This window comes from Anopheles stephensi, unplaced genomic scaffold, assembly GCF_013141755.1.
Source record: "Anopheles stephensi strain Indian unplaced genomic scaffold, UCI_ANSTEP_V1.0 ucontig36, whole genome shotgun sequence".
NCBI lineage: Eukaryota > Metazoa > Arthropoda > Insecta > Diptera > Culicidae > Anopheles > Anopheles stephensi.
The window spans coordinates 9,317-33,475 of record NW_023405302.1 but is presented as its reverse complement, the minus strand read 5'-3'; the positions used below and the strand labels follow the sequence as shown (position 1 = coordinate 33,475).

The 24,159-nt window shown below is 44.9% G+C and overlaps 1 protein-coding gene across 8 annotated transcripts in view; it reads right to left on the bottom strand.

Annotated features, from left to right (window-relative positions):
- Window positions 1-16,524, bottom strand: part of LOC118516608 (probable G-protein coupled receptor 158) — a 42,361-nt gene extending 25,837 nt beyond the window's left edge. For all 8 annotated transcript variants that reach the window (XM_036062576.1, XM_036062577.1, XM_036062578.1 and 5 more), the window contains exons 1-5: window positions 15,742-16,524; window positions 13,568-13,807; window positions 13,308-13,482; window positions 13,139-13,207; window positions 76-504 (exon numbers count right to left, since the gene is read on the bottom strand). In XM_036062576.1, the coding sequence (XP_035918469.1) occupies window positions 76-504; window positions 13,139-13,207; window positions 13,308-13,482; window positions 13,568-13,807; window positions 15,742-16,475 (1,647 nt within the window). In that variant the 5' untranslated portion in view covers window positions 16,476-16,524. The remainder of the gene's footprint in view (window positions 1-75; window positions 505-13,138; window positions 13,208-13,307; window positions 13,483-13,567; window positions 13,808-15,741) is intronic.
- Between the last annotated feature and the right edge of the window lie 7,635 nt (window positions 16,525-24,159).

Sequence of the window (24,159 nt, the reverse complement as noted above, 5' to 3'; positions counted from 1 at the left end):
AAAACCGTAGTAAATGCAAAGCACCATCACCCATTCTGGCAGTACATGGTTGCTTCCTAGCATTGAATAGCTTACCCGAAATTGCGTGTTGGCATTGCGGCTGGCGATGGCCAACTGTAGCCCGAAGCCCAGTATCAGCAGCTCACCGGCCTCGGTCACGTAATCCCAGCGCAGGGGTCGGCACATGTTGGACGCAACCTGCTCGGCGTCGAGCGACTGCGGTTGGTCCATCTGCCACACCAGCTCGCTGTACTGCAGAAAGTCGAGACTGGTCGCGGTAAAGGCGGCCAGGTAGCATAGCACCGCGACGATCATGGCACACAAGTAGCGCAGCAGATCGAGATCTCTCACAACCCATCGATGAGCTTTTCTGGTGCGGAACTCCACCAGGTGACGGTACAGCTTGAGCACGATCGCACCGTAGCAAATGATGAAGCCCAGCTCACGGCACCACGGTTCCAGCAGGCACCGCACAGTCGATGCCTGCAGGAAGTGTAGAGCAACCTGTATGGAAGGGGGGACATGTCAAACTTTTAGCATTTTAATGGTTTAAGAATAATTTTTAGTTTAAACGTAATTTTACTGTCTAGTTGATAATCGTGGAAAAAGTAGCAGCTTAAATGATTTGGCGCTGCTGGCATCCTTGACCGACTCTACTCAATAACATCTGCTTGACTATTGTGTATGTACATGAGATTTATAGCTTCAGTTTTATTTCATGCAAATTGCTCCTCCTAAGAATCGTCTGATTATATTTGCAATGCTAGAAAAATACGCATTCGTATATCCTACCACGATACGAGTCATAGAAAGCAGAAATGTCTCTAAAACTCTATCATTTAAGCAGTGGCGCCACCCTTCTTCATACGGTCTCAGCAGCAAGACTGACAGCCTAGCAACTCCAGCGATGGGCCTACTCGTAAGATAATCGAAAGCTTGCCGGTAGCGGTGATGGCAAACGGAAATGTATAACTATGTCAACTTGGGCAAGCTGGAACAGTACTACTCCGGCAGGCGTGTCGTGTCTGCGTATCGCACTATAAATCATTTCAGATGGGAAGCAATAAAGTGAAATGTAGTTAGCGGGAAGCGTTGAACTGAGGAAAAAGAAATCCCGCACATAGTTTGGTCTGTCTGAGTGGTTGGAACCTTGTGGAACGATGATTTGTGCATGTCTCCCCGGCGACGGCGCGTACATTTTTCGCTCGCAGAAAATTTCTTGTTAGCGGGCGATCCTGTACAGCCTTGCCCGTTCGTTCATCACTGTCAGCGCATCGGTACGTTTACCGAGTCGAGTGACATCATTATCACCTTTCCTTAGTACGTTTAATGTGCGGGGGTTTCCGATGCAATAAATTTTGCCCCCGTTTCTATCTCTTCGGTGATGAATTGATGCAATTTTAGTGGTGCATTACTTTGGGTTTGCCGAAAAATCGATAATACATTAGCCACTGCGATGGTGGCCGCAGGGTGATGCGGTGTGTCTGCCAAATTGAGTAGTATATTAAACAAACAAAAACTGCCATTGAACAAGTTGAGAGTTGAGATAATGGGAGTTGAATAAAAAGGCTCACACACGTTGTTATTTAAAAAATATAGCTAAATAATAATCATAACTAAAATCATCGGGACCAGGTACCATTATCACAGTACTTTTATGAGTGGTTGGTAACAATACAATAAACTGCGCGAAATAAGATTAGCTCCACCGTTTTGATTGGCAACATTTTCCACATTTACTAACCGATTCTTCTATTTCCAGTTAGGAATCTGGAAAAAAACCGATTTTAAACCTTTCTGAGTCATAACATTGATTGTAACATAAATTCATGAAAAATGGTGCGATCGCACCACTTTGACTTTTGATCAACGGACGTCAACATTTCAAGATATTAGAAGTAAGTGTACGTGTTATTATTCCAAATTATTTAGGCACGGGATAGGCCTATGTGGCAGATGAAATTTTGTTTTGTTAGGGCAATACAACTCAATCATCTCAATCATCACCAGGAGAACGATAATACAGTTTATTGAAGCTGTCCAATTGTTTGCTATTTTCATAAATGTGGCGTGTAAGGATAGATTAGAGCTTTGTAATGGTGGGAGACCCACTTCATCGTTTTCCTTGGCACTACAACCTGGAGAGATCTCGACCTGCCAATTTATGGCTTTCTGTGACTTGATTTTACCCATAGTAAAGTAGTTAGCCCTGCGTTCGGCGAGGCGGTCTGGTTGGGATTTGAACCCCGGCCATGCCGTGTGAAGACCGGCGCCGTTATCGCCGTGTAGTATGAAAATCATACTTTAGTCAGTTTAGAGCTGAGAAGCGCGGTATTATCATGCTACGCCTTTTCTAGACTTGCCATGGTCCAGTAAGACTATTTCTAACATACAGATACCCTCCGATATCAGTCTCGTTTAGATTCTTGAAAAGGGAAGCTTTGCTTGAAATAAAAAAGCCCCTCAAATGATCAGTTCAGATCTTGCCAAAAGGGATTTCAATAATCTGAATCATCATGGTTAAACATCAATTCATCCAAAAAATCCACATATTCACATATATCCGCTAAAGAAGTATTTTTTTCGGCGATATTGAGTCGGTTCAAATTATGATGCTCTGCTAAGTTATATTGTTCATGGGTCCGAGACCGCACCAAGGGTACGCTGTTTGACAAAATATGCGGTGCTTGTCTTGTGGTCACTTGACATTGCAATTCTGTACGTATTAAGCTGTCCTCTTCTAGATAAAAAGTTATTTGTAGAAAGTTAGACAAATATCCGCTTACACTGAGTACTGAACAACATCCGCTTACACTGAGTACTGAATGAGAAAAAAAAGCAAAGGAGCAATAAATTGCCTCATTGGTGGTGGTATTCTTATTTCGCGCAGTGTATTTAAAGATAATGTTATTGAAAATTCCTCCTAAAAACCAACAAACTGAAGAGGTTTGTGTTCGCCATTCGTGTGGAACCACCGTCGAAAGATTTTCTATAAACCATATCGATAATCGTAGAAATCTGTTAAATTCATTTCGCGGGAATATACAGAATACCAAGCAGCAACGCCCCATCTCACATGGATCGATAAGAGATAGATTTCGAAAGAAATGTAACAAAACAAAAAGAAATGCATTTCTCTTTGCCAGAAAGCACATTTTCCACAGCCGTGTTTTTTTTACCCACCCAACTGTTTCTCCAACTTTTCATAATGGCAATCTTCTCTTGGAGCGTGGAAAAATGAAAAACTGTGTGCAAAGTCAACATTTCGCTTTTGTACGTGTGCCGCTTGTCAGATAAAAGCAATGCTACGGTGAGCGTGCGATAGTCGACTAAAATTTATTGACATACCGTACGAAATTATGTTTTCGTAGCCATCGTTCTTCTATTTTTGGCTCCGAATGCCGTGCGTTTGCCCTTTGCCTCCGTACAAGGCCTGCTGTAGCTCTTACTGTGACGCGGCGGTAGCGGCGTTTTGTGCTTCACTCTTTATAGAAAATCTATCCACTCAGACAAGAATGAAAAGATGACTTCTTAAAATTGTGGCTAGAATGTTCACCGATAGTTTGAGGCATTCACCGTGGTCAGCTTACGCTCCTCCATTGGTCAGAACCAATGTAGATGGGCGTGTGGTAGATAGCTGACAGTGACAGACGCACGAAAGCGACGAGTCATGCCACTCTGTTTGGATTGGTTCGGAGGCCTTCCCCTAGCAATGGCGAGCGTTGCGAACGGAAAAGCCCCAATTTGCGGATGGATTTCATTCGAGATGGATGTATTTCGATAGTCGATTTATGATGAACGATCACGGAGCCATTGAGGTTTGGTTCGATTATGGGAGCGACGAAAAATGAAATAAATTTCGTGGAAGTAGCGGATGAGCAGATGTGTGCACACGGTTCAAAGTGACGGTTCCAGCAGCTGGATTTCTATCACCGGCAGCCGACGATCGGATGCTGTTGTTGGTGGAGCAATGGTGTACGTTTTCTTGGTAAAAAATTAAGCAACAAAATCAGTTAACATTCTGGTTCGCTCAAGTTCTTGGTATGTTTTGTTATGAGCTTAATAGATTTCCTGCCAATTGGGGAAATCGTGCGTGAAGGTAAATATTATTCAGTGCTCAATTGCTTACCGATGGTTAAACTGTGATTAATGCTTCCCATCATCCACTGCATATGTACAAGGACAACAATAATTAAACGGCAGGTAATGATGTAGGCTGAGCGCCGATGGCTGGATGGCTAATGCCACGATGAAATGTTAATTAATCTCGCGGAGAACTGCCACGTGCCACGGACGGGCTCGTGTGGTATCTCCAGTATACTTAGACCCTTAATCAAAGGGGCATGGCATTCGTCAACGGTTCGCGAGCTCGTTGATTAGCTGCGGTTTATCGAATCGATATGTTAATCATCGTGTCATAAATTAATTTCCTTTCACACCTTACGCTATCCTCTGCCATCTTTGCATCTCGCAAAACTGGTGCACCATGTTCAGCAAAGAAACCCATTTTCATTGTGTGTGTGCGCTAGTGGATGGCACCAATTGAAACCGTCAATATTAGTGTAAGATCAATAAATTGTACCATTCAATTAAGGGTGCTTATTTGCGGTGCATTGCATTGCTCAGCAGTGCACCGACGCAGAACCGACGAGTGTTTGTGGCAGTGTGTGGGAAGGCTGTTCGAACTGTACGTGTGTTACATGCCGTTGTCTCTTTGTGTGTGCATGTAGGTATGCATTTTTGCCAAGGGTGTGCCACGTTTGCATCTGTTGCAAGTGCTTTGAAGTTGTTTTAATGCAATCGACTGGTTGTTGCGCCATCACCAATTAGGAAAAACACCATATGCGGATAAGTGCGGGGATGTAAATTAATTGGAATTCTACAACTTTATAAGCTCACACGAACCGAACCGTGTTGGAAAATGGTAATTAGCATAGCACAGTTTTGTGGTTAAAAATTTGCACCCAGTTACATTGATTTGCTCTCTGCTGTAAGTTGTACCTCAAACCAATACATCGCTATGGCACAACAAAACATATTCGAGGAAACCACGAATATTGGTTGGACAATACCTCCTCTTCCAAGGGTGTGGTGCCAACAGGACGATGAATCAATGACAGTTGATGCGAGAACCCCCTCATTGAGGAAAAATTCTTGTATATAGTGACATTTTTGGATGTATTACGTACAAGCCAAGTTCTACAATTATTATTGATTTAAAAAAAACTGTTCTGAGTATGAACCTACCAGGAACCTGGATCTGAACTACCCAGACAATAATATACGAAAAGGGTTCTTTTTGAAATACGTATTAAGGTTTCCTCCACTGGCGTATACCGCGCGGTAATATGAACTGCGATCACGACTCAGTATCCCCAGCGCCACGGTGAACAAAACCATTATTTATTTTATTTATTTATTATTACGGACTACTGCCGTATTGTCACCACCGCGTGTGGTGACTGTGAATTAAATTCACGAAAACAAACAATGAAAGAAAATTGACTAGGCATTTCCTCCTAGTCATTTGCCATATCCCGGGCATGCTCGGTTGTGTAGTGAAGATGAGTGGTTGTTGTCCATTTCTATTGTTTGTGCGTGTGTGTGTGTTGTAGATTTTTTGGTCCGGTTCTATTGCTGTGGCTATGGCTTCGAAGGGGGTTGGTTTGGTCCGGTTGTCTATTATGGGTCTGGACTGAAACAAACAAGCACAGTTATTTGCACAGTACAAACATGAATTTTTCTGCGTGCAATGTTCTCCAAGCAGCCCAGCAATGACACAGCCCGTGATCAACCAAGTCAACATCGAACTCAAAAAAGATCGGCGGATTCCATCTCGCAACAGCTGGAGTGACTCCACTGTTTACGAGGCTGTACCCGCCGACCACTCCCGAGCCCAACGCCAACCCAGGCGACCCCGCTGTTCCAAAGCTGGACTGACTTGGAGCGCACTACTACAGACAAAAAAAAAAAAAAAACACACAAGCCTGCCTCCTTTTACGGCAGTAAGAAAATTGCCCTCGAATGCAATTGCTCCGTCAACGGATCACACATTGCACAACATAAAACATTTACCACAAAGACAACACAACATATAACAAAAGGAGTGGCGGATGTGGATTGGAAGGATAATAGGGATGCGGAATCAAAGGATGAGACCGTTGTCTCTGGCGAATCGGTAGATGAGCCTCATGTAGGCGAGGTCCCCAGTCGCCAACACTTCCCTTATTTCTATACCCGGTCGTCTGCCGATGCTCTCGACTGCGCTTAACAAGGAGGGTCTTGCAGTTTCAAACTCCACGCAGGACCACAGAAGGTGATCCACATCGTGAAATCCGTCACCGCAGCCACACACCTTCGTCTGAGCCAGAGTTATACGCTGAAGATGAGCATTCAACGCGAAATGATTCGACATAAGTCGAGACATCATGCGTATGAATGCCCGGTCAACAGAGAGCCCACCGAACCAAGGCCGCAGGGACACTTGCGGAGAGATCGAGAAAAGGAATCGCCCGAGATCATCCGCCTCCCACATGCTCTGCCAGCGAGACAGGAAAAGTTGCTGTGGTAGGCGAAGAAACTCTCGGGCCGAGATCGGACGGTCGTAAAATGCGCCTTGTTGGACGCCTGTTTTGGCCAGTGAGTCTGCCTTCTCGTTGCCGGGAATTCCACAATGAGAAGGTACCCAAATTAGCGAAATCCTGAACGCCTTGTCGAACATGGAGCCAAGCAATTCTATGATTTTAATGGCCAGGAAATCCTGACTCTTAACAGCCTTCGGGGATCGTAGTGCTTCGATAGCGCTAAGGCTATCTGTAAAGATGAAGTACTGATCCGAAGGTCTCGCTGCTATAATCAATAGTGCGTACAAGATTGCGGCTAGTTCTGCGGTGTAGACACTACACGGCTCCCGCAATTTGAAAAATGCTTCGGCGGACTCACTAAAAACGCCGAAGCCGGTGCCTTCCTTAGAGGATGATCCATCAGTATAATACTGGCTTCTTTGGTCTAAATGACCATACTTATCCCTGAAAATGCCCGGAACTACCATCGGGCGAAGATCATTCGGTATGGTCTTAATTTCCTCGTGCAACGAGGAATCCGTTGTTAAAAGGGAACTGTAGGTCTCAGGAAGGGCAGCACGGTTTAATGCCTGTGGGGCGCTAGGATGCACTTGTAGGGCAACAAAATCTTCATAGATTTTCAAGATCTTGCTCTTAGAACCTGTCTCTAGAAGCGCTTTAAAATTTTCTTCGATCAAGGGATTTGATACTGAAGAACGGACTAGAAGGCGAAGCGACAGCATTTCAAAACGAAGTTTTAGCGGCATCACTCCGGTCATCACTTCTAGGGACATGTTATGTGTGGATTTCATGCTCCCTAGTGCGAGTCTAAGACAACGATACTGTAGCCTCTCTAATTTGAGGATATGCGTGTTGGATGCCCAATGAAAACATATGCTTCCATATTCCAACACGGATAGTACCGTTGTCTTATACAGTCGTAGGACGTCTGATGGATGTGCGCCCCACCAGAATCCTGTGACTGTCCTTAGAAAGTTGATTCTTTTACTGCATTTTTGCACCAGATGGGTGATGTGTGTACTCCAGTTTAGTCTTGAGTTGAACCAAACACCAAGGTATCGAAAATTGTCGGTAGTTGATATCTTTTCACCGTACAAAAAGACATCAATTTTCGGGTCAAATAGTCTTTTCTCCCTGTTTTTTGTCGTGTCGCTGAAGGGAGAAAAGACTACCATCTCAGTTTTCTTTGCAGAGAACTTGATACCAAGGTTTTCAGACCACTCGGCAAGGTTGTCCAAAGTGGTTTGTAAAGCCAGTTGTATTTCGGCGGCGTCCCTGCTTGCAAAAGATATGACGCCGTCGTCAGCCAATTGTCTAATGCTGCAGTTCGGAGCTAGGCAAGAATCTATTTCGCTAACATAAAAGTTGTATAACAGGGGGCTCAAGCAGGACCCTTGTGCTAGTCCATGGAAACTGGTCCGCTTTAGCTGAACATGACCATTGTTGAAATTCATAGCTTTTTCCGACAAAAGGTTGAACAGAAAGTTGTTCAACTTTGGACCCAGCCCCACATTTTCTAATTTTTGACTCAGCTTGTATGGTGATACTGAGTCAAATGCCCCCTGTATATCCAGGAAAATAGATCCCATGTTCTGCTTGCGTGCACGAGCAAGCTCTATTTCTGTAACCAGAAGGGCTAAGCAGTCAATAGTACCCCTGGCTTTACGAAAACCAAACTGGGTATTTGAGAGAAGGTTGTTCGATTCCAACCATTCTTCTAACCGGAAAAGAATCATCCTTTCAAGGAGTTTCCTCAGACACGACAGTAACGATATTGGCCGATACGAATCGTGTCTTGATGGCGGTTTGCCAGGCTTCAAGATAGTGACAACTTTCACTTCTCTCCACTCTTGCGGAACGCTGTTGACCTCCAACATATTGTTGAAGATGCTTAACAGACGCTTCCTCCCTATGTCAGGCAGATTTTGAAGCAATTTGCTACCAATCTGATCCAGACCTGGGGAGGAATTTTTGCTTGATAGGAGAGCAAGTGACAGCTCTACCATTGAGAACGGTGAATCCATCCTAGGGTCACTACCAGGCGCATGTTGTGTAAAGCTTTGCGCAGGAACGAAATCGGGACAAAGCTTGTGGGCAAATTCATACAGCCACTCGCCAGAAAAGCTTTCGCTCTCATTGATGTTGTTGCTGTTTCGCATCCTTCTAGCCATTCTCCAAAGCGAATTAAGTGAAGTAGCGGGGTCTAGATTATTGACGTATCTACGCCAATAACCCTTTTTCTTCGCCTTCAACAGGTTTTTGCACGTTCTCTCTAGTCCTTTATATTTTTCATATAAGGACCTCGAGCCCGTGTCCCGGAAGGCTTTAAATGCCTCACGCTTCTTGGTAAAAGCCGCTTGGCAATCCTTGTCCCACCAAGGAGAGGGAAGTTTTTTAAATGTCCTTGCTTGGTGGGAGCGCCTTGTTTGGGCCTCAAGGGCGCACTTGTTTATCAATGAAACAAGTTTTTCGTACTCCTTTATAGGAGATAAATCTTCCAAGTCAAGAGAAAGCGAAGCGGCTATTAATTCGCCGTATCTCGTCCAGTCGATGTTCCTCGTTAAGTCACATTTAACGGGGGTTCCTTCTACTGGACATCCTCCCTTGATGTAGGAAATTTCTATCGGCAAGTGGTCACTGCCGATAGGGTCCTGGATCACCTTCCAACTAAAATCCAGGGCCATTGCTGATGGACATAGAGACAGGTCCAGTGCACTCGCCCTACTTTGAGGTGTCTGCATCCTAGTTGCCTCTCCTGAGTTGAGAATCAAAAACCCAAATCTGTCGCAGAAATCTCGGATGATAGGAGTGCGAATGTCATCCTTATCGCACCCCCAGTCGATTCCATGGGAGTTAAAGTCTCCCAGGATCAAAAGCGGTCCAGGCAAGACCACTGCTAAATTTCCAAGATCCTCTTTGAACTTTTCAATTTTTTCTTTTTCATTATTGGCTATCGGGGGGATATAGATGGATGCAATTGTCACGTGAAGAACGCCCAGTTTAGCCTTAACTGCGACAGTTTCTATCATTTCTTGTCTAGGGGTGGGTATTCTGGTGAAAGTGTGACTCTTTCGAACACCAATCAGTACCCCTCCACCCCTAGTAACGCGATCTTCACGGATTATATTATATCCCGGGAAGGTTAATTTAATTTCATCCGATAGCCAAGTTTCACAGAGGGCAAACACATCGCAGTTGTGTTCACCCACTAATGCTTTAAAAGAGTTTAGCTTGCCAAGCAAACTCCTACAGTTCCACTGTATGATAGTAGCCGTAGGAGCCATTAATCATCCAAACGGACCATCATACTTAAGCATGGCCATTGAGCCAGCCACTGTTTGATCATCCCCTTCAGGAAAGGAAGGGCCCAAGTTGCGATCATGTGCAGATGCTGCGGGAGGTTTAGGGTCAAAAGAAGGGACTCAAGGATCTCGGACAGGGACGGGGTGGGAGTTCTCGGGAAGCTCATGGGCTCCGTCGGAAAAGCCAGGCTTTCCACTGGAGCTTCAGTCCGAGAAGATCGCTTCTTCTTGGGCTGTTTCCTGGCAATTTGGGGGGCGGGAGTTTTTGGATCAGCGTCACGTTTTGGACCGGGGGAAGAAACTTTAGCGTGGCGCTGTGGTGCCAAAGGTCTATTTTTTGTTTTTAGAACCTTCCGCTGTACCTTTTTGTAAGGTACTCTCATGATCTTTACCGATCTCAGTGGCACCTGTTCGGGTGCAGTCGGACTAGGCTCGCCATTTGCAGTTGTACCCAAAACTGCAAAAGGGTTCGATGCGTTTGCTCCCTTGAGAGCATCGCTGTACGAGCCGCGTGCCCGCTCGGCTACAGTTTTGGTCTGCTCCTTCTGGAGTTTCCGATACACAGGGCACAAGGCTACCTCATGCCACTCCTCCCGACAATGCGAGCATTTCTGGGATGGGGCTTTGCACTCCTCGGTAGCGTGAGCCCCTCTGCATTTTCCGCAGCAAATCTTGCGAGTGCAAAACGGATCGGCATGCCCAATCCGGCTGCACTTCGAACAGGTGGCCACCCTTGGCACGTATGGCCGGTTGATGGGTATCCGGAGGCCTTCTAGGATGAGGGCCTGCGGAAGTACCGTTCCCTCAAACGTGATCCGGAGGGAGGAGGTCGGAACATATTTTTTTTCATCCTTTGTTGAGGGATCAAGCTTGAATAGCTTCTTCACCTCAAGAACTTTAACCCTTGGGGTACCTGGTGCTTGCAATGCACCCACCCCAAAGTTCAAAATATCCTCCTCCGGATAATCGAAGTCCTCGATTACGCCGGTCACTTCAACCAGACTACCGGGAATATAAACCCGGTAGTGCTCCGTAAAATCTGAATCAGCCGCAATGACGTTGGCTTGAGCCCGGTCCTTTGCGGTGACCCTGATCTTGTTCGGGCGCATCCGAAACACGTCGGCAACGCCCGGGTATTTTTTAAAAAGCTGTGCCGCGATCGTCCTTACATCGAGCTGTTTTGATCGCGGCATGAAAAAAACAAACGGCTTACCCTCCCATGACGGCGGGTAAGCACGAGCTCGATGCTCCGATAGCGGCTCGCTGTTAAGGGTCAGCGGGGCATTGCTTGCCGGCGGGGCACTGCTCGAGGCCTTCGATGTTGAAGGCCTCTCTTCCAGGGCTACTTTTTTCGTGGCTGGGGCGGCCTTAGGGCGACCTGGCTTGCGTTTGACCTCCCTACAAGGCCCAACATCCCGATCCGACTCGGACTCTTCCTGCTCTACCCCCATGGTAGAGCCGGACACAACGGAAGGTTTGGGAAGAGGGGAAAAAACTCACCGTGGGGAACGATGCACAAATAAACACACACACACACCTACACACACTCACTGGCTACCAACGTCGATCGATGCGACAACGCAGCGATGATACGCTCGCTTATCGCAACGATCTACAGGTGCACACACTCACAACACTAGACACAAACGTCGATCAGGGCTAAGCGCCGCTCGATCGATAGTACAAACTCCGAGCGAAAGTCGGAGAAAGACGTAAACAACGATTAGCACGCTACGCGTAATCTCGTGGGCTACGCAATCGCACTCGAGAGAAATTATCACTATCTGCTTTTAACAAAAAACTCGAAGGAGCGCTTCCAAGCGATAAGCATCCTCTCACTACGGAAGCTGGAGGCAGACTGTGAACAAAACCATCCTGTATTATAAATTTCATCATTAGTAATTCAACCATCACGCTTCAAGTATCAGCTGGTCCTACGCTGGCCGTTAATAATGAGACCGGGGTAACTGCTGCTGGAGGTGTCACTAATTTTCTGATGTGAATAGCTTGTATGTATGTGTGTTTTTTTCATGCAGATGCTTACATGTATGCGCGCTAGTTCTATAGCACGACATAATGATATTACCTCAGCTGCACACGCTTATTAAATTCAATGGAAAAACCACCAGCACCCACCGACCATGGCCATGTCAGGATGGAGCATCACTTGGCCGTTTGCTGGTCGAGCATGGTTCACAACTTTAATGATGACTGGAAACTTTTGATTAAAATTGTTGTCGAACAATAACGGGTGCAGGAGCTTTTGCGTTACCCTTACGCGTCACGTGACCACGTGACGGAGCGATTGTGATGTTGGTCGTTCCGGTTTTTTTTCTTTCTCTCTCCGAAGTCGATTTACTTCTCCCATCGCGTGCTCACACAAGCAGTTCAAGCGAATAGTATAACCTACGAAAAAATGGGGCAAAACTCGATGCAATGTCACGTTTGTTTTCGGTCGGTTAAAACTTTTTCCGTTTCGTCAGTGGCTATCGGTCTCGGGCCGGGTCTCTATTTATAAACCCAACCCAATGGGGCGTAACGCGTTCGGTTCGGTTAGGTTTCCGGTTTGGGGAAAAAAGTACAACGAAAAAACAAAAAACCGATACGATAACCATTTTTTATGCTCCCCACAGCTCCTCCTTCGACACGCTTCCTTACGATCACGCCTATACGTGGCCTATGGTGACTAAATTTTTGATGATGGTTCACTTTATCGTGGCCTACTTAATCCTTTCCAGTCTTGTTAAATCTTACGCCCACTGGGCCGTATGCCAGTGGGCCCACTGGGCCGTATTGTGGAAGTGAGTTGGTTTTTTCTTTTAATTAATTCTTTTCACCGTACACAGCAACGGTACGGAACGGGTCATGGGTGAATAATATTGATGACAGTTTCATTTTGATACAATTTTTCCCCACAATTTGTTGCTGCCCGGTTAATACGCCGAGTGAATTATTAAGCACGCTGGTTTTCCCTTTTTGCCTTCGTAGCCGGTTGGCACAGACGGTGCATGCCGTTTAGTTTCCGGTTAAATTGTTAATTTGCTAATTAATTTCGACGTCGAGAAGTGACGCTGTTTGGTTTTGATAGCTAGTTAATTGATTATTGCGTTTGTAGTTTTTTTGTGTCTCGTTTCAATCGAATCAAACAATTTGTAACAATATTTTGTTCCTCCACAATTGCAGTTTTCTTAGCGTTTGTTTGAAAATATGTTTCCTTTCACTTTTCATATAATAACAAAGGATAATACTTACCGCTAAATATAGAAGTAAAATGCCGAATAAAATTGTCTCTAAAATGGTCCACATCCCGGTGGCAATGGTCTGCACGGTAGGGAAAAATCGATATGACAATGTAATAAATATATCTGAATTAGTATCATTTATCCAGAACATGTTGTGCCTTCCAAACACCTGGCCGTACCTTGCACTTCCGTTGACGGAACACAATTAACGCTAACACTAAACAACAAAGCATACAAGCTCCTAAGATAGCACCGATCGTGGCCTTCATGAGTGTTTCGGTGCTAAAGTCCTCGTCCGGGCTGCTGCAGCTACCGGCCGAATCGCACTCGCATGCACTCGGGCACGGAATGCAGCTGAAATGGTGAAATGAAGATACGAACAAAAATGCACGCTGGTTTAATTTCCCCGGTTCGGTTCGGTCAGCTCGCGTTGTCTCACCTAAAGTTTGTAATGTTGCCATCATTCTTCTCGGAGGAGAAACCCTGTATCGATTCGTTGGGAATGTAGTAGCCGGGCCGGCAGACGCAGGTATATTTGCCCCGGGGCTTCGAGGCGTCCAGCTCCGACAGCAGGCAGAAGGTGGACTCGCGATCGCAAACATGACGGCGTCCGAACATCGATTCCAACGCATCGTTGCACTGATCCACGTCCGCCGCGATAAACGCTGAAGCAACGATTCTGCCAACAGGAAATGAAGGGATGACGTGGTGGTTTGGTAAAAAAAAAAGATAGTAAAAAATGTTGGAGCTTTAGTTTGTTCCCAAAATGGAAGGAAATGAAATCGGTTGAACCAAGTATGGTTGTATATCGTACGAAAAGGAATATAAATGCCAACAGGCGTAGAGACGTTTGATAGTGGGTAGTAAAAAAAGTTTTTTAAACAAAGATGTTAACCACAAAAGTGCAGCCATTAGTGCTGGGTAGCGGGTTTAGGTCACATCAGATAATTGCTTATCATGATGATGATTTTTTCTGCTAACCTGCTAGCCATGGGTTTGAAAGCGGTGGTTGTTTTTTCACATAATGGAGGTTTGTTTTTGCGAAACTGACAAGCAAATGTTCTATCAAGTGACCACAAAATCAGTGAAAAGGAATGAAAGGAGGGAGCCAAGCTAACAATGTCTACCAAATAAATGTGTTCGTGTAATAGATTACAATCAGTATGGTTTGATTTTCTACGGAAGACGATGTTAGGCTTGAACCTGCATCAGACAGTTTCATAATTAACGTTTCATGTCTACGAATATGGGACACTCGAATAATGAATGATTGTTTTTTTGCTAATAATGATATCATGTACTGACAATGCAGAAAAATTATAACAACATCTGACAGCGATTCTTCATACTACTGCTACCGTCCGAGTATGCATAACGAAACTTAAAGGTGAGTGAAATTGTTTACGATTCAAATTTAGCATGACTGCATCGCAGGATACGAACTTATTTTGGGGCGACGTCCGGGTTGCTGGACGGAGATGGTTTCCATCATGGGCGGGCTTTGTTCTCGTGAATTAGTCTCATAAGAACGGGGCCCCGGGGCAGTGATGAAATAATGTTAATTAACTCCTCGGAGCTGTTTTGCGAGAAAAACCCCGGTATAGAACGAAAAAAAACAAACTAAAAGTAAAAAAGCTGCAGCAAGCTCGGCCCTTTCTGGAGCCATTACAACGCTTCCAGGTTATCTTCACAGTGTCCGCTTCAACAAGCCATCATACAGTCACGTTGGCAATTGTGCTGTTGTGCTTAATTTATTCTTGCTATCCTTTCCGGGAATGAATCTAGTTTCGGGGAGGTGGAAAGTACCCGTCGCATTTCCGAAGCAGGGTGCCGCCGATGTGGTGGACGGACGGATTTAGGGCGCTTTTAAGTATTTTCAAGCATTTTTACGATTACTTTGAATCCTGGGCAGGTTTGGTGGAATTGCTTGGGGGGCGGGGTGGCACTCATTTGTTGCGGATGTTACTAACGAAGAGACGTCGCCGTGTTAATCCAAATAGTTGAGAAGTAGAAATCCGATAGGTTTTCATTAGCTTTTGGCGGATCAGCTTGGTAATTGAATCAAATGAGATTGCAGACGCTCGCTCCGTTTTGGTTCGTATTTTCGTTATGGTTGGACAATTTTTTGGAACTTGGAGCAAGTGCTTTACGTAAACGACGATCCAAGAAATTAATTAAGTTTCCGCGTATCCCTGTGGCTATGAGGGCGTTATCATAGTATAACAAGCAGCCGGCAGAAGCGAACAAAAACAAGCCTCCAAAAATCGATCGCTACGAGAAGCATTGCAATGAATTATTTTTTCCCGGAACACGTCAAACGATGGCGGATAGGCGGATAAACAAAACTCTTCATTCAGGATAGTTAATTCTTTTTCTATTTTGCTTTAGAAGTGAGTGTACCATAACTAGGTAGAATAATAAAACTACCTAATTTTTTTTACTATTCTGAAATAATAAGCGAACTTTCCCCAGTTGACAGACAAGTGAAAAAGGCGGGTGGTAGTGAGTTCATAATTAGACCTCCCAACGGTAACGGCGGGAAGTTTTCGAAGAATCGAACAGAATACCCCTAGTTGGCAATAAGAATATTGTATAATTCCAAGAAATACTCACTTGTACCCTTGCGACTCGACTGTAACACTGTACGGCCAAAGCCACCGTCCGTAGAGCGGGCCACAATCGCGGAACGGGGTACCCCAAAACTGAGCACCATTGCTTTGGTTCCAGGCGACACCCAGCTCCCGCCAGTAGGTCGACAGGAAGTTTTTGCTCTCGGACAGATTGACGTGTGCACTGTCAATCTGGTCCCGGAACTGTACCACGGCCAGAGGGAGTCGCGGTGACGCAATACCGACGGCCAGCAGTAACCCATCGTCCTGCTTCAATACGCTGCTTGCCAGCTCGTTAGCCTTCTCGCGTGCGAGCACGAACTTGCGATCATCCCGCGTCGTGCCATCTATCTTGCGGCCAGCGAGAAAGTCGGCGAACGTTTTTGCTGCTCCGATCGTAATGTCCGAGACGTCGTAGAATGGGTCGGGCGGGATCTCGTCCAGTGCACGCTGCTCGCACGGTGGAAGTGTCGGACTGACGGTGGTGGTGGACGAGAGCGTCGAAGGAAGTGGCTGCTGATCTGCTTGCGGTTCCTGCAAATCTGCCGACAGTTGCTCCAGTCCATGGCTTGAGTTGATCAGAAGAAAGGTTACGCCAATGAGTACCCAGCGCAGGATCTGCGATTGGTGACGATGGCAGTGGTGGGACGGCGAGCACACAGGTGGTGTTACGGTGGACAAAGTGAGAAGCCGATCATGAGCAGCCGGGTGATGGTGGCGATGATGACGATGACCCATCACCGATGTTTCTTGAGCTGGATATGGTGATCTATAGCTGTGCCGAGCATCTGGAAGAAGAGGAAAGCAGAGGAAAATCTTTATTGGTTGTTGGATTTATCGTTGTTATTCTGTGGACGACCGTCAGACTCATCGCATAGTTTCAGGTAGGTGTAGTAAATGACAATATTGCTCAGCAGTGTGTTAACCTGTAAGAGATATTATTTGACCTATCCCAACATCGTTAAACTCAAAAGAAAATCAATTAGTTAAAAATATGACAGATCATGACTCAATCATCAAGGGACGGAATTTGCCTTACCCTTTATTCCAAAATCTCCATTACGATCTCCATTCACCATAACTCCTATCCTATACCTTACAACTTGTTTCAAAAAGCTATTTGTATATTGTGCGATAATCTATCTAACACTTAATCAAAGGCATCCTCGCATTACCATTCAACGGCATTCAATCATCGCGACGTGAAGGTTTAATGACTGTGCGTACATTTTAATCTTCCAACACAATCCTCGCGTGATGGCCGGGAACAATGTATGTACATGTCAGCTTTTCTCTTTCGAGCGGCGGTAAATCCTCATAAACGGGCTGCCCTAGCTACCGAGGACGAATAGCTCTCCATTCCATTAATGATCGAACACTTAGGACCGGTGTGCACATTTTATCGTTCGCACGTACGTTGCGTGCTCCAATCGAATAGATGAAACCGTAAAACGCGACGCAGTGGAAATGTAGCGCCATGACGGTTTTCTGGGCAAAAGTGTCTCCGTACAGCAGCTCTTAAGCAATCGCTAGCGACACGTTTTTCCGACAGGCCATCCTGAGTAGGTACATTTTGGCATGAAGGGCCAAGCGTTAATCTGTTTGCTGGTTGGCGTAGGCCGACGGTGACAAAGTTCGGCACTGTCGGTTGTAAGATGGTTGGATTTAATACCCCGAAGCGATCGGCTATGATTAAGCAGCAGGGGAGGAGATAATAGCATCGCTAAGCGCTTCGGAAAATTCGGAGGCTTCGAAGTCGATCCTAATGACTTATAATGTGGCAGTAGTCGCCGTGAGGGGCGGGGAACTCATGAAAGATTTATGTTCAAATCGAAACCACCAGTTTGACCCATTGGTTGCGCAGGCTTCGTATCGGTGCTGAAACTATGGGAGAATTGGGGCAGGTTAGCGATTGTTGGCAGGGAGGCGAAGCTCGTTCCGTTCATCGAAAAGTTCCTCACACTTAAACATTAAGAAGCGAGTTAGTCAAAGCGGTAATTGCTTGCGTCTGGGTACAACCGTTCCGGCGCCCGAGTGTATCATTAATTATTCGGAACCGTAGCTCTAGCGGCCGATTAACTAAACGGTTTGACGCTGTAAAGCGATACCTTGTGCATGTAATTACGGTCAGCGGACGACGGTCAGATGTTATAGGCTGTCCGATAAGTACTGAGTTGTGCTATGATTAATCCAATCTCCTTTCATCAAATGAGTAGTCGATTGAGTGCTGACCAGTATTAAAATAAAAGCTTCATGACATGCGAAAGCTGTTGGTAGCTATTCGCCCATACTTGTGTGGAATAGATAACTTCATAGTATCATTTGTTCCTGATGTGAGCCAAATTAACTTGTTAGTATATTAACAAGAACCCTGCTGGTACATCAAAGAAAGTTGGTGCATAGTTGGTTTAAATTATTTTTACGGCCGTGACACAACTTAACTACCCCGTCGAGAACTATCGTTCTTCAAATTCCAACGTAGAGATGTAATTTAGCCCCTGTCCCCATCACATCAGACATCTGCCCTCTTCCGGCAAAGGGGGGGATCCTTTTCGGGCCTTTGAGCAAGATGACTCTCTTCTGGCGCTAACGAACCGTTAGAAGTAAATACATCCTAATCATGCATCATGTTGACAGGCTTGTCATTTGTCATCCCTTATTGGAGCGGGTGCAGGACCTTCACCATCAGGTGCCTTGTCCTTTAAGAAAGGCCTCCCCGGGGAGACCCGGTCAAAACTTTGCCGGGTGACCGATTTTTCCCGAGCCCTTCATCTTTGGGTCGTTTACCCCTGGTGTTAGCTGGTGGCTGTGCGTCCGAGGGGAATGAACGCAGGCACAGGCCCAAAGAAAACTAACCTCCGGGGAGATAAAGTTTGTTTGCTTTTGAAGCAGACGCACTATCCTTTTCTTTTGTACGGATTCTTTCATTGCGGGGACGTACGTTCTCACCACAAAAGGGAGATCCTTTCACTTTCAAAATGCTTGCCGGTCGCATCCTTTACTTGAACCGTGGGCAAAAGGGGAACCTAAGGTCATGTAGTGGCAGTGGTTGTCGCTTAGATGCTTGTGGGTTTCATGTAAGCCAATTTTGCACCCCTTACCAAACGACATGGATAGGAAAAAAAACCCAAACGCTTCGGATTGGCACACTTCGTATTGTTCTCGGTGACTCGGAATCGGTGGCCAAAGGGATGGTTTGTTCCGGCAAAGGGGGAAAGAGGTGTTGTGGAGTCGTTTCGAAAACGGGAACACTTGAAAAAAGGTCATCTTTGAAATATTTCTCTGTCCCGGATTTTTCTCGGCTGCGCCGGATAGTGGAACGATGGTTATCTGTGTTAGTTGCAAATCGAGGATGGAGTTAGTTGGATGAAATGTATTATTTTCGAAGGTCCAAATCGAGTTAGGTCGAAAAATTGAAATAAGATGAATCATGTCTGACACCAATCGGAAGTGAAAGGGCGAATGAAAGAAAATGGGAGCACAATCGATCGAAAAGGATCGATACAGTTTTTGGAACAGAAGATTCTTTCCGATGCAGGATTGGACTGGGGTTTTGGTACACACTATTTGAACTCCTTTTCAAATGTGTTTATCTATTTTCAAACACAAAGAAGTGGTTGATATTTAAACTGAGAATTATAGAAGCGATATGAGCGATAGAGGTGTGTTTTGCACTGTTATCAGTTTGTTACCTAGCTAACGCCATTTATTTTGAAGTCAATTTAATTTGGTTTTCTCTATATTATTCTTTATATTATTATGTATATTATCTGCTTATCATCTCTTCTTCTTCTTTATCGGCACTACAACCTCGAGAGGTCTCGGCCTACCATTTCTGGCTTTCTGTGACTTAGTTTTACCCGTAGCAAAGTAGTCAGCTCAGAAGATTTGAACCCCGCCGTGTGAAGACCGGCGCCGTTATCGCCTCGACCACTTTATCATCTATAGCTCTCTTTAATTAACATATTATCAACTTGAATCTAATTCGTATTTCAAATATTAAGGAGCTTGGAGCTATATTTGACCATAAGAGGACATTTAATGAGCGCATAGATTTGATACTTGTGGAGGCGTTAACCTCGACGGTCTTCATATGGGAGTACCGAGGTTCAAATCTCATGCGGACCATCCTCCCATACTGAGGACTGACAATCCAGCTATGTGGTAACATTAAGTCAAGTAGGCCAGAAATGGCAGGCATGACCTAATAAGAGGTCTAAGGACAATTAAGAGAGAGGGAAAAAGATTTTATACTGACTAAGGCATTCAAATGTTTAGGACTGATGTATAACTTTGATGAGCCAAGATGTCTTTAGGCCCCTTTACTTTACAATTGTACAATCTATCTTGGAATATGCAAACGCAGTATGGTGCCCATGTAGTTTATCACAGACCATCCGCGTAGAGCGAGACAAAAAAGCTTCCACAAGAATGTGGCTTAGGAAAACTCTTTGGGCTTTCAACAGACTTGCGCAACTTTCGTCATCGCTGTCACTGCTTTGAAGCAGGTATGGCCCATCATACGATCGATGCATCACTTCTCTTATCCTCATTTCATTTCTATGTGCCTTCTCGTTCTCAGCCTTCGCGCCCTTTACTTGTCGTTGAATCTCGTTGTACTCGATACGGCAGGAATGACCATCATAAACTTATCTTTTTACCTCTTAGATTTCTATATCCTTATCAACAGCCAATTTCTTCAACACCTTCGCCTGCATCCTTATTAAGCCGATAATTGTGGAGAGTTTTGATTGGCGTGTTAAGTATAAAGTAACGTGGATTTTGTTTTTGTTTACGTTAATTTTGTGACAAACACAAACTACTGTTTCTTTGAGGATGATATGTATGTGGATTGTATGACTTCAAACTGACTTTATAATATTAACTTTATAACCTGTAACATTGAAAGAAACATTTTTAGGTCAGAAGTAACTAGGTTGATTACAGTACTGTAAATATCAACAGCTTTGAACATAAAGCTTGAAGATCCCGAACGTAAACAAGCTTCAACGATTCAGCTCCCTTAACTATACTGTTTATATCAAACAAATGTAGTTAACCGTGCTCATTAAGTAAAAGCGGTGCAGGACAAGAGCAGCCAGAGAAATAGTTCTTAGTCCAGGCGCTTAACGCTTGGAGCTTTGTTTTTTTCCGTTTGTCTACAGTGCTCAGGTGGTCTTCACGACTATCCTCCAGCTCGGGTGAAAATAATTTGCAACTCCTTCCTGCGGGCTACAAATTGTTTTTCACACGTTTCGCACCACTGATACTGGCACTGAAGGAAACATTCTTTATACATTTCGCTCTGTGTGCGTGTTTTTCTTTTTTCTTTTGTCGCACATAGCACACAGCATCGTGTTTTACATGTTACCAGACATGCTGCATGGGTTTTGTTTTGTTCACCTTCTAAACAGTGGAGTGGAGACAGAGGAGCATTAAAGGGGAGAGAAAACAACTTAAGATGTGCAACCTACCCGCCGGCTGGGCGGTTGATGATAAGCGCGAGAGTGCGGAACTGAAGGGAAGTGCATCATTGTGCATGCCCGGCAACCAACGCAGAAATCGCAGAAACGGCTTCCTAAGGTTGCCTGCTCTTTTGCATCCACTCATGCTCTCCGCGTGCGGTCCAGCGACGTGATGCCTACCTTTCAAGCACCTGTGAATTGTGTTGCGCTCGTGTACAACCGGCGGACCGCGGACCGATGTAGCGTGGCTTCTTACGGCGCTGCTGTAAGGATTGCCGTTGCCGGGGAGTTTCCATTTGGCGGAATGCTGCAGTTTGTTGTTTGCCGCAGGGCAACCGACAACAAGCAACTCGCCCTAATTAAAAGCAAAAGTTTTGAAGTGGCTCTTTCAAAATATCTCAAGTATTTGAATGTTTTAATTGCTTTTATAATACGATTTCAACGGCTGCTCGGCACGGCGCACCAGCTCAGCTCAGTGACGTATCTATCGTGGGGTGGGATTTGAATGTACCATGCCAGAATTTACCAGCAAGCGTTTGCTGCATTCATCATCGAGGTGAGTGATAGTTTTCCTTCCCGCGATAAAACATAACTAGGTTAAGATATTCGCTTAGCTTTACTTTTGTGCCGTCAAGAGATCAAGTGAAGGGTAAACAGTGAGGCACGATGCGGCAGGATAACATTAACAGAAGATCGAAGCGCCGTTCGAAATGGTGCCTTGCGGGAAAGCTATGGTTTAGCGTGATATTAAACGATATGAAAGTTAAATGAGGACTTCAATTAAAACCAACAACTTGGGGCGCAGTGCGATGCCGTGGGAATCGGACTGCGGTGGGACTGTAATCAATTCCAAGTATTTTCACGCTTTCCGAGGAAGAAAAAGGCAACTGTTATAAGGCAAGGCGTTTCATTTAAATTAGGAAAAGAGTATTGCTAATGGTGGTAGAGAGTAAAGTTTGGAGTGAAGCGAAAAGAAGTAATATATTATTCAGAGCTGTATGTAATGTATGACCATGTTTGCGAAAAAGTAAAGATAGCTACAATGAATAGCATATTGAACTAAGAGTAACGCATTTCAGATATTCTACAGGATGGTTTGGTATGGATACCTTGTGTACTTATTTAGGGCGGTCTGGCGGATATGGCGACAAAGGCGCTTGATTTCACACGACACTACTCCGGGTAAAAAATAAGTCACATAAAGACAGAAATGGCAGGTCAAGACCTTTCGAGGTTGCAGTGCCAAAGAAGAAGAAGAAAAGCATATATGGAAGATGAAATTCTGTAACCGAGACACTATTTCTTAATTAAATTAAAAATTTAATTAAATTATGAACAACAATCTTAACTTATTTATTTTGCCTTTCAAAAGTTTTGTCATGAACATGATTTGACAATTACGTCTTCTCTTCCGTCTCTAAAGTTTTCTGAATGAAATGCAGCGCGGGACATAATCCAGTTGATGAAAATCGGGTCAGTGTAGTTGAGCCAACGCGTTCCGACACACACAGATTGATCCAATAATCTACACACTGGTTCCATATTTGAACTACATCAAATTCAAATATAGTTCGCACCAGACTACAATAGTTGTCATACCTGCCTATGGCCATGGCTGCATGCTAGACTTATTGATACCATGGTGTTGCATGGTTAATCCTCAGTATGGAGAGACGGTCCGGATAGGATTTGAACCCCGGTCCTGCCATTTGGAAAGCGGTGTCGATGTTGCCTCTTCCACCGGAGCGCCGTTACATATTCGTTCAGATGAAACATTGAACAAGAAACAAGGAACTAAACAGAGCTTGAAATCCAATGCACGATATGTAGACCCTTCAACAATGAAAGCTAAATTGAAATATTACACTACTGCTACTTATAATATGACTCTTTTTAAATTAGCTTTATACATTGATAGCTCTACTTCAGATTTCACGAAACTTTGATTGTGATTGTTCAAAGGAGCGCAACATTGCGCTTGCTCATTACTCTTCACATTCTGCCCGAGGTACGAGCTGTCATGAAACAGTGTAAACTTAATTTTGCTCGCCAGAGCCCAACTAGGCATACAAAGTACGGCACAAAAACTACAATTCCCTCACACAAAGCAAAACTAATTTACCCGATAGCATGCTGTACAAATGTGGCCACCGTTGGAGCTACTTGTTGGTGGTGGAAGGGAAACTATAAAACGTTTTGTGTTAATTATTCCACTATCGTAATCATCTGCGCTTGCATGCTCATCATAAAAGGGAGCCACGACACGACAAGAAAGCGGCACGTCGACCATACCTCCATCCAGCCGCTGGCAGGGTGGAATAGAAGTGCTCAAAATTTTATCACTTTAATTAGTGAAGCTTTCGCTTCTGCCCAACCTTTCCGAGTGGTGGTTGGCCAAGTCGGACTAGAGTTGGCCACCCGTTCTAGATCGATAAAGTTTGGTACTAAAAGCTGATACCCGAGTAGGAGCGGGGAATTCGAATCGGGTGGATTTCAGGAGACACTCCAACCCCAGAATGACCATGGTCAAACGATGACAGATGTTATGGCACGGTACAAACCAGCGCAGCAAGCATTCTCCTGGATCGGGCCAGTTATGATCCAGGCCCGTGCCGTTGCCATTTATAGTCTCAATTCGTTTCGTAGAAACGTCCCTTGCTCGCCTACGATGGCCACGGTGTTGGTGGTGCTGGTGTGATTTTCGTTTTTGGAGAGGCTTTAGCTTGAAAGTTGGATTATCGTGCCGTGCTATGATCGGGGCGTTTAGTGGAACAAAAGCTGTTCGGGCGGATAAAGTATGAAAAACTATCGCTGCGGTAGAGGTATGCCACTAAACCGCTTTTCCTTCCCATTTGTTTGTCCCTGTGTGGTGAGCGGTGGGCAGTTTGTTTTTTGGTATCTTCCCCAATGCTTTCCGTTTCGAACGTTTGTCTTTTTTGTCTGTCAAATCATCTAGA